Here is an 11669-nt window from a genome sequence, read left to right as displayed (position 1 = left end):
GACAGAAACATATCCTCGCAACTATGTGACGATGTGGTTCGATCTTCGCAATACTGTATAGATTGGAATGCTTTATATGGTAACGCAGCCATAACTGTGTATCTTGGGATAATAGCCGTGTTGTTCCAGAGGGGTTAAGTTCTGCTAGATTGGAGACATGTGTCTGCTCAGCTTTATTAGTCATTTATTAGTCACTGAGATCGGGGGAGAGTTTTTAGCCAAGGCACAACACTATTGAACTTGAACATGACTCTGATCATCAGCCCCTGAGGCAGCCTGGATAGGTATACAATTACAGCGCACCCTAACTGGCCCGCGATCCCCAATGTGAAATTCGTCCAATATGTGAAGTGTGTTCAACAATCAAATTAATCACCGTCACAGTGACCGCAACCTTCCACTAAAGAGTGAGTCGTGCCCTAATTATCCTAATTATCAAGGCTACATTCATTCATTGTTTCTGTCTATTGTCTTATTTTTCAAACTCTTATGGTCACGGTGGCTGCATTAATCAGTGGGGAAAAAAGGATTAGAAAGCACTTTCCACTCATGGTTATGATGCATCTGATTTTTATGGCTGCGCGCTCCGTATTCCCAGAGGGATTTGACAAGGAGGAAGCATGACAAATGGATGACATCAGAGCAGACGTATTGGAGGGTGATTGGAACCTTGTTTCCCTCGGCAACTGCAGCCAGAAAAATAATCACACACGTCCCACAATAAGTTCTCGAGTAACCACGTTTATCCCTTTGTAATTACACCCTTGTTTGAAGCAATAGTTTATGCATTCATGTGCGATGGAGCATACAACCTAGCGTACTGCTCCTTTAATCTTACTTCTCCTCCTATACGTCTCAGTGGGCTCGTCCGTTTACCATCACGCTGTAGTGATGCTCACTGAAAGGAACATACCACTTTAATTATACAGGAGGGGTTGGCAGGGCGAGCGATAGTTACCAAGCGATGACATTTATGGAATGGAACATCCCGCTTTCGATGTAACAGAGTATTATTAGATACCATGTTATCAACGAGGGCCCCGTTTTTTCCTATAGTTGCTTGTTCCAAAAGTGATTTCTCAGGGTGGCGTTTAAAGAGGCGGATAACAATAGAGGCCTTCTTCGTGTCTGCGTCTTTGGTTGTTAATGCTGACATCAGTGGCTGTTTGTGAGGATGAGCCAGCACATCTGTACATGGTCTCTCTCTACTGAACACAGCGCTCGCCCCGGGTGCTTCTGGCACCGTCCCGTCCTGCCTCTTTCTTTCCCTCTCTTTCTCTTTCTATCTCTGTCTTTCTCTCTCCCCCCACCTCCGTCCCTGCTCTCACGCCCCGAGAGCGTCACTCCTAATTGGGCCTGAGTGCTTGCAAGTGTGCAAAATCAGAGCAGCATCCCACCCTGCTCGTTCTGAGGTGCTTCCACTTGAATTGGACGCAATACCCAACGTCATTAGTACAGTTACTCTGCAGGGATCCGGACGAAACAGTAAAGAGTAAACGCTGAGAATTTCTGTATTACAATTACTGAGATTGAGAAGAAAATCAGCATATATTTGATTTATGAAGTTAATAAATTATAGATAGAAACTTTTTTTTTTTTTTTGACATTCTCAAGTTTTTGCCCAGAACATCACATGGAGAGATTTCAAATCCACAGCCGAAAGAATGTAAAGTATTACGAACTCACAGCTGCCTTGCTCAACAGACCACCCATGGGCTCTGCATAGCCAGAACCCAAGCAGAATGGTCAGCTCACACACACACACACACACGCACGTACACACACACACACACACGCACATACAGACTCCCACTTTTTCACACATTCATGCATGTATGCTCGCACGCCCCACATGCTCACACATACACAAAGACACACAGACACACACACACACATGCTGCCCACACATTCACACACATGTTCTCTCTCTCTCTCTCTCTCTCTCTCTCTCTCCCCCCTTGTCACTGCCTCTGGATGTCTTGCGTTTCACCTCAGTCCCCGGTGCGCTCTCTCTGGCTTCCACCTCCTGATCAAACTCGGCCTTAACACACAATGAAATATTCAACGCTGAATTACCATGGCACATTCAATATAAACTGAATTTACTGTTGGGTCCCGTCCAAGCCACCATATGTTGAGAAGCCCGTTCTCCCAGCCAGAGCATGACTGATTCTGTTAATGTAGCAAAGCTCTAAATCACTGGAGCGCTAACTCTCCGCAGCATGGGGATCAAGAACTTTAACATTCACAGGTCCGGGATGGAGACACCTCAGTCCGTTTGAGCTCCGGCCACAAGATGTATCACTCTTCACAGGTTTTGGACACAGGAACACGGTATTAAATGCACTATATTTGTTTCCCCTTTCCAGAAGTACTACTGCTACTTCCATGAAACAAACAAATTAAAGCCATACAAGTAGGGCTTAGGTGATGTTTGTCTCGCTTCTGACCGGTTCATGATTCTGCCCCAAGTTGTCAACGTAACTTGTATACATATTTATTTAATTTCCCTCATAGATACAATAAAAACATAATGTACATGTGAAAGTACAAGTCCGATGCTTGGGGGAGGTTAAAAAAATCCAGATGCACTTGTATGAAGAACATCCCCTGAAAGAACATAATGAAAAAGAGATGTCTAACATACAGTCCATACAAGGGACTTTAAAGCTGCACTATAGGCAACTTTGCATGTCGGTGGCTCCAAATGGGAGCTAGAGGCAACTGTGTAAAAAATTAGAACTTTAATACCCAGAAACCATGTAACGTGACGTCAGTAAACTGCATTACCAACCCGGCCGGTCTGTGATCACTTTATACCAAAGGATAGCCAAAGGGACAAGAGAAAAAAAGATGTAATGTCGGTGAGTCCAGCTTTCTCTGGACGGAGCGCTCACTCGCTGCTGTTTGGATTGGACAGTTTGGATTTTACTTAAGTTTCGAGTTATCACTTTCTGTGGGTGGAGAAGTGAAACATACCCAAGACCAGAATTTAATTTGGGCAAATGGGGTGAATCTATTAAAGATGATGGGACGCTCTTCTTTATTGTAGTCCTGCTTTGTGATTTAAGATGATGAGACAAGGGTATTTTTACATAAAAATCTGGTGTAGCTTTTAATTAAAAGCATAGGGTTTGGGGGTGTTAAAACACTATGCATTGATATTCACAACACTTCCTTTCTCACACCCACCAATTAAATCCTTATCATAAAACCAATCCTGCTCTCATCCTCATCCATATTCAGTAGGAGCATGTGCGCCCTAGCAATGATGCTTTGCGAAAGACATGTAAACCCAATCCCGACGAATCGCCTGTAAAACAATTGCTGGCAATGGAGAGGCATCCAAATAAATACTTTAAAAAAAATAAAAAAATCAGGCTGGGAAACAATGGTTGTATTTCAATCTCTTTTAACAAAACAAATCGTAGACAGGTAATCAGTGTTCTGGGCTCGTCTCTGTTTTCTCTGAGTGCTTTACTCATTTATATTCATTTACATGGTATACTTTCATTGGCAACCGGCCATTCTGTATTTCCAAACAGAGCAATCTGCTTTAAAAGAGCATTGTCTGATATTTGGGCTGCATTTACTAGTCTGCCTGGTCTGGGCCTGTGCTTTATGAGGGCGACTGTGATATATTTGTGTGTGTGTGTGTGTGTGTGTGTGTGTGTGTGTGCATATGCATTCAGTCAAGACCTAATTAAGAGATTGCCAATCCATTCTGTGCTTTATGATGATGATGTTTTTATTCGGTTGTTTGTGTTCGCATAGTACAAAAGTTTGTGTGCGTGTGTGTGTGTGTGTGTGCATGCGTGCATATAGACAGTCAAGGCCTAATTAAGAGATCTCTGATGATGTTAGTCATCTCCATCCTGACTCATGTCACTTCTGGCCATCCTGATTAAATTATTCCAGTTGAGGGAAGGAACACTTGGCTTCGCATCAGCAGGTCTTGAAACTTCTTTTTGCACAGAAACACAGTTGTGTACGCTAACTGGTGGGACGCTCGGCCAACAGGCAGCGAAAAAAAACAACAAAAAGAACAATACAGAACGATTTGTATCGCTTGAAAACAGAGCAGAGCTGAAAGACGTCTTGCCTTCTGTTAATGGCTTTGAGTGAAACCAGCATGGCTCTTGCAGTCCCCCCGGCAAGGCTGGACTGTTTGTTTTGCTCGCTTTGCCTCCCACCACCTCTCTACTTCTCTGTCTTTGCGCTTTGACCCACGACAAGACAAATGCGTAGGGGAGCTATTGGTAGGAGGGATGTGTGAAAAGATTTTCGTAATACTGTGGATAACGTGGCTCGGAAAGTCTTGTCTTGTCTTGTCGTTTATTCTCTTTTCTTGCCTCTTTCCTATATTTCAAAACCTCCCTTTCTCTCTCTCCCGCTGTGCGTTTACAGTTCCTCCCATCTGTTATTCTCATTGCAATATCTGTTCCTCTCCTCTTTTAGTTAGTTTTTTCTACTTTTTCATCTGTTGCCCCATTCTTTATTTTTGGTGAACACATCACTCTTCCGACCTCGTTGCTCTGACCATGTACGCTGTTCACATCTAGTTTATTTCTACTCCTTATATCCTTTTCGCCCTTCTCCAGTGTCTTTTTTTGGTGCTCTCTCCCATACAGCGTGTTTGGGTGACTGTATTAATAATAGCTCATGGTGTGTGATAACATTGTCAATAACATCGTTAGGAGCAAATTGAATTTGAGAAATTGAGTTAGGGAAGTTGGAACGGGGGACGTGTGGCCGCCTACACATGAATGTGTGGGGATATCGGCTTACCCTCAGCAAATATTTCCTCCTACACTAAACCCCCTTTCCTTCACTTTCATCTCTCCCTTTTCTATTTCTGTCCACAGGCTTTATTGGAACCATTTTGTTTGGCTGGCTTTAACAATTCAGTGGTACATTTTTGGTCATATTCGTAAGGTACGGCATGTCGTTCAGATCAGATACTTAGGTTTGAACTCTGAAAATATCTTCAAAACATGGTCAGTTTTATGGGAGAAATACATGAGGGATAAAATACACTACAGCTGATCAAAAAATACTGATAAATGAGTGCAGATTAGCATTCAATAGCGTCCAGTGTAGTCTATTCCCTTATCAAACGGGTCATTTGTAGATGTTATGCAACTATGGAACGTTAATCTGTATTATTAATGATTCATCCACCACAGATACTTACTGCTTTTTGTTCCAAAATGAGATATCCACCATTTAAATGAAGTCTTACAATAACATAATAAGTCTTAAAAACAAGCATGCAATTAGAACAACTGATGATACATCTTAAAAGGAATGGTATGTAATTTAAGTCCTTGGTTGACGAAACAGTAACACAGGCTGGATCCTCTATATTTTAAAGACATTGAAAGATAAACTTGAGTTAGTTTTTTTGTTTTTTTCCAAAATGGATGCATAGCCTTTTGGAATAGAACTCTTCAATTATTCCAGTTACGATATTCAGCAATATATCTCTCTGGCGCTATCCTTACTGTCATCAGTTGGACTTCACCAAAGAGCTCTCTCTCCATATATCAACTGATACACAGTTGTTGCAGCCAGTGATTATTCCTCAAGAGAATATTCATAATCTAATAGGATTTCAACATGTCACTGATGGCATGGCTCCCATTGTAAACTGTTGCAGCTCTGCAGCAGACATTATTCTTTCATTGTTGTCAATATATTACTGAGTCCCATCTCCTTAGCCAACTTTTAGTTTGAGAGTGACTTTGGGTCAGTGCTGAGTTGGCGGAGACAGTATCCCAATGTGTGCAAATGTCAAGGGTATATTAGCCATGACTTGTGAAAAAATAATGCAAGATATCTAAATAGCATACAAACCAGGGTTGGGACCATTCATGGATTGAACTGAGAATGCATGGTAAATTCAATTCAATTCCTGGAGTTGGAACTGGAACTGGAATGTCACCCAGCTCTAAGGAAACAGAATGTGAATTGAGTTGGAATGATAGGAAACAGAACTGAATTCCATTAAATTCCATTAAATTCCATTAAATTCCACTTCTAAGAGAGGTTGTCTCGACTCGCTAAACATTCTAAATCAAATATTATGAATCCAATAAAAAAACAGTTAAATCAAATACATTCAGTCATAATGTGTGTATTACGATTACATGTTATGCATCAAATACCATCTGAAAGGTACATTTAACATTTTATGATATTCAGTATTGATAATATAGCCTACAACACTACATGTAATCTCAGATATGTGGTAAGAAAAAAAAACATGGAATTTCACAGAATGTCATTGAATTAAATTAAACTGCCTGAAATTCCAATTCAATTCCAGTTCTCTTTCCTGTAATTTTTTTTTCAAATTCCAATTCCAATTCCTCAGTTGAATAGGAATTGATGAGTTCATTCATGAATTGACACCAACCCTGATACAAACGGCGATGTATGCCTAACCGTGGCATTTCTCTTACTCTTTTTTTCCAGTGAATGGCGCCTACTGCTCAGAGAAGGAAGGTGGCGGAGAGCTGGGTGGCAGCGAGGGCACCCTGATGCGATGTGGGCAGAGCTTGCCACTGCCAGTGGGGGGTCAGTCGGGGGGGCTTTACGCCCCCAGCCTCCACTGCGACAGACCCACACCCGACCTTCATCTGCAGGACGGCCCTCACCAAGACACCAGGTAAGACACGCTGTCCGCATCGTTTTATAATAATTTAACTTCTGTTATAGCATCGGATGTTTCCTATTGGGTATGTACACTTCTACTAATAGGGAACAGTATGTTCTTCATTATCTTGGCTGTTGTGAAACAGATGCACATACTTGTAACCGGAAAGCTTCACCCAATCTCCTAAAGCACACTGAAGGAGTCCAAAGTGCAACATTTATGCTACACTAATGCAACTCTTGTGTTGTGCAATCTTCGAGCGTGCATCGTCCTACAGTTCAGGTCAGAAACAAATTCCAAATCCCTCCTCCTTTCTATCCCTCTATCCTCAGTCATCCAACCCAAAGTGCTTCTGGACAGACGTTCACTTCTCTCAATATTGTCTCTGAATATTTTCACTACAGCCAAACAGGAAATGGCGCTCCCGAATAGAAGGAGGAGGGGAGTCGAGTCTTTATTAACAACGACGACGACAAAGTCTGCCCAGTGGCTCTCTCCAATCCTAGCTAGCGTTAGCCCTGTTTTTCCCCCTCAGCGTGGCCGGCAGAAGGGACAAAGACGATTCCTTCATGAGACAGCGCAGAGAAAAGAGGGCCCTTCTCACATCACTCAGGGGCTTTGGACAAAATCCATAATGAGCCAACTGACAGGAATGATTATGTAGGAGATCACAGCGACGCATGGAGAAATCTGACCTGGGTCCCCCATTCAGCAGGGCAAAGATTCCCACCATAATACACAGTATTGTAAACGGTGACCCTTCATAGGCTGCCATTATGCCACCAAAACAGGTGACTCCCTATTTATCCCCGATGTTGGGTTGGGTTTAACCCCTTTGTGTCATCAAAGCCCGTCAGATGGACACACCAGCCAGTGGCCTCTCGATCTCTCTGTAACCACCCTTCCCTCCCCCTCGCTCTATTCTTAGTCATAAATGCCCATTCATAACTTCTCGCCACCAGAAGATCCTGTTTCATTTATTCATGAAGTCACTTTGGGTCATCAGTGGTGGATGCTACCTGGTTTCCAACATCACCTCGAGTCACTAAACCCTACATGACCTACACAATGTTTATGTTTGTACGTAAGGCCAGTTGCTCTACATGAGAGACCTACTTGAAATATTTTAGGGGCCCATTTGGGATGACACAATTTTATGTAAACTGAGAGACAGAGTGGAGGAGGGGGGGTGGGGGAAGTAAGCTCTAATAGTGCTGCTGGTGGGAAGGATGAGCTGGCCTGTATCTATCAACAGGCCGGCTGATAGCACTCATATTCCACCCAGTGTCGCCCTAATAGCATAGCGCTCAGATTCCTCTCTGTGTGTTTTTCCCTTCACAGATCCTCCTCTGGCTTCCAGAGGTCCCTGCCGGGGGCCTCACCTGGCCTGGGCGGCGGCGGTGCCAGCGGGGCTCGATCCGCTCTCCTTTACCCCATCAAACAGGAGAACTCCATGGGCTACAAGATCTCCAGCGCCGGGCCGGGGGTCCCCAGCACGTCCCAGGCCGGGTTTCAGAACTCTAGGGCGGGCATGGGTGTGGGGGTGCGGAGGGGGGAGATGGTCGAAGCTCCGCACGTTAGCAACAGCGGTAGCGGCGTCGGCGCAGTGAGTGGCTTAGGCAGCGCTGTGTCAGGGGACGTGCCGCAACCGTTTAATAATGAAGATGGCTCCTCCCCGCTGGCTTTGTCCCCCACCGGCTCCCGTCATTCAGCGCGGCTGCTCAGCACTAGCAGTCTGAAGAGACGGTGCCTGTCCCTGGCCTCGCAGTCCAGCTCCGCTCCTGGCACCGGCAGCGCTGCTGTCACTGGCTCCCCGGCAGCCTCCAGCGCTGCCTCCGAGGGGATCGATATCACCGCCATCATCTGCTCCTCCTCCCAGATGTCGATGGTCGCCTGCGTCAACGGGTTCCGCACCAACCTCTCACCCAGCCACACGAGCAGCGCCGGCTTCTCCTCCTCTTCCTCCTCCTCCTCTACTTCCCCACCCTCTGCCTCCACCTCCTGCTCTCGGGCAGCCCCCCACAAGCCCCCACCCCTGCCCCCGCCTCACGGCAGCCCCCAGCAGGCCACGCTACAGGAGAGCTGTCAGCTACCCTCACCTGCCACCTGTCTGCTGTCCCTTTCCTCCTCCTCCTCGTCCTCGTCCTCCTCTTCAGTGTCATCGGTGGAGCCGGAGCAGGGCCAGGGGCTGCGTGAGGAGCAGGGCTCCATGCAGCAGGGGCCCGGGGCCGGAGGAGCAGCCGGGGGAGGAGTGGGAGGAGGAGGATCGGACGGGCTGGGGCTGCTGATGAGCGGGGCCCTGATGTCTGGAGCCCTGCATTCGGGGCCCGGAGCCGGAGCTCTGCTAGAAGGAGGCCACAGATCGGGGGCTGCCCTAAAACAGGAGCCCCTGGATGACTTCTCCCCCAGCGAGGACGAGCTCTTTCAGCACCACTATCACCAACACCACCACCTGAGTGGGCGCAGTGGGCACCTCCGTCACCCTCACCACCCGGCCCCCCCTCGGCCTGCCATGCCTCCACCCTACCACCTGCACCAGTATGTGGGTCCCAATCCCGGGGGCCTGCTGCACCTCCAGAGCCAGCAAACAGCGCCAGCCTCCTCCCTGGGACTCAAACCGTCTTCCGGAGGCCCTGCTGGGTCCCACACGGCCCTGGAGCGAGAAGAGGTCGGAGGGGGAGCATTGGTCGATAAGCAGGTGTGTCGCTGGATTGACTGCAGCGCTGCGTACGAGCAGCAGGAGGAGCTTGTGAGGCACATCGAGAAGGTCCACATTGACCAGCGCAAAGGTGAGGACTTCACCTGTTTCTGGGCTGGCTGCATCCGCCGCTACAAGCCCTTCAACGCCCGCTACAAGCTGCTGATCCACATGAGGGTCCACTCTGGAGAGAAACCTAACAAGTGTATGGTGAGTCAGCACAACCCTCTAACACTATCCACCCCACCCAGGCCAGAACCAAAAACAACATAGATTCTAATGTCAGTAATGTTCACAGCCCACTCAGCCAGTGTTTTCACAATCCACTCATAACTAGTTGCCTCATTTTCATCCTTACCAGTGTAACCAAGGCCCAGTTTCATATGAACTCTGTGCAGACAGACACCAGGCCAAGACAGAATAATCTATTTGTAGGCACAGTAAGTTCTAAAGTTCTGCTTGAGAACTGACAGCAAATTGTTTTTTTTTTTTTTTTTTTTAAAGAATTAGGTTATATTTATTGGTTTGATATGGGTCTAACTCTTCCTATAATTGCAACCTCATGTGAAAAGAAGATGTTTTTTGTTTAAATTAAACACAAGCACATTTTTCATAAAGTAGTAATACATTCCCTAAAGATGATTTTTCCTCAACAAGATACGTACATTGTGTCCAAAAACAAGACTGGACTTGCTTCACTGCTGATTACTTTTCAGCATGAACTTTTATTTTGTTTTGGTTGAGAAACAGATATGTTTGTAATTCCTGTATTTTTAGCGGAACATTTAAAACAGAAGTTTTTCCCACTGAAGATGTGGACTGTTACAGCCGTAGCGCTACCTTGTCACTGTATAAATAGATTTGTGGTTGTATTTTTTACAGGTAAAGCTCCAATTCCACAAGTCAACACACTAATCAATGTCAAGCTGTCATTCCTCCGCATCCCTTAGCAAATGGAAAAAGCCCTCCAACCTTAAGAATGATTTAGTCCAAATACACAATTAGTCCACAATTTGTGTAGGGCGAAGCCATGTTTATTTTCACGAGCACTCTGTTTTTTGAGAAGGGATTCAGATCATGAAAAGCCAACACATCTGGTTAACATAACCAAACAATGCCTACACTTGATCCCTTTAAATGGGAGCTTTAAATGTTTAGCTGTCCCACAAGTATTAAGTGAATTGGCTTCATATCCAAGCCAAACATGGGGAGAAATGTAGTAGTCTGGAGAAGGGAGCCACAGAGGGACGGTCCGTAACATTTTCTAGTCTTGCTCAATTCACGGCTTCACCCAAAGCCCCTGTCAGAAGTGGTCTTCTTCAAGTTCAGGAAACCGTCCAAATCCTAATTATCGAAAAACTGAGTCTGCAATATTTCTGTAGCACCTGTTTTATTTCAAGTGCTTTTTTTTTTTATCTTAAGAAATCCAGGTCTTGTTTATTTTCTAAATAATTTTGTATAATAGCGGCTTGTAAAATTAGCTGAGGTGAGAGACTTTTAAAGGGAATAGAAAGCTGTATTTTATGGTCATTTTCTTTGGTGTTGGATACGGCATTCGCGGTGATTGTGACTGATTCTGAAACTTGTTTTAGCACATCTGAGGTGAGCGTTGATTGAAGCCAAAAAGACACACACTCAACTGTTGCTGCTGTTCCTCCTGCTTTGCTTCACTCCAGGGTGTTAGTGTTTCTGCCTTTTTGGCTCCGCATAAACTAGAAATTTGGAAGTAATTTGCTGTGCTGTACGTGACCCAACTGTTAATTCTGCTTTTACAGAGTGCGTTGCATATGTATTAAAGGCTTTCATTGGCCTTTTTTTTTCTGCGTATTGGAGCGCTGCGCGGGTGTGTCTCGACTCGAGCGAGCGCTGAAGTTACACTCGGAGCGACACGCAGGACAGGACAGCAAATAGACGCTGAGCGAATGTTTGTGTGTGTAAGTCTGTGTGTATATATACAGTATAGGTGTATGCATAAATGTAGCATTGTGAAGGTGTGTGTGTGTGTGTACGGGTGTTTATGTGTTTGTGTTCGGAGATGTTTACCAGATGTGAACACTAGAACAATTCGGCTCAGTGTGGACGAGCCACTGGACTCTGTCTGGGGACATGAGGCACTGTGAAACTCTGCTACACACCCTAACCTCCCAATCACCCTGACCTCAGGCACACACACACACACACACACACACTCACACGGCCATGCAGTAATGTGAAAATGGGGATATTGTTTCCATTGACTCCCACAATAGGAAGTATTGATTCCGTGTACAGTACGCTGGATTGTAACGCTCTCACTTTTCCGACAGAACATAA

General features: G+C 45.4%; 1 protein-coding gene across 1 annotated transcript in view; it reads left to right on the top strand.

Annotated features, from left to right (window-relative positions):
* The first annotated feature begins 1917 nt into the window (after positions 1-1917).
* Positions 1918-11669, top strand: part of glis1b (GLIS family zinc finger 1b) — a 45863-nt gene continuing 36111 nt past the window's right edge. The window contains exons 1-3 of the mRNA XM_071908547.2: positions 1918-1966; positions 6478-6670; positions 8000-9566. Of these exons, the coding sequence (XP_071764648.2) occupies positions 1918-1966; positions 6478-6670; positions 8000-9566 (1809 nt within the window). The remainder of the gene's footprint in view (positions 1967-6477; positions 6671-7999; positions 9567-11669) is intronic.

This window comes from Centroberyx gerrardi, chromosome 9, assembly GCF_048128805.1.
Source record: "Centroberyx gerrardi isolate f3 chromosome 9, fCenGer3.hap1.cur.20231027, whole genome shotgun sequence".
NCBI classification, from domain to species: Eukaryota; Metazoa; Chordata; class Actinopteri; order Beryciformes; family Berycidae; genus Centroberyx; species Centroberyx gerrardi.
The sequence above is the reverse complement of the archived record's forward strand: the minus strand, read 5'-3'. Positions and strand labels throughout refer to the sequence as shown.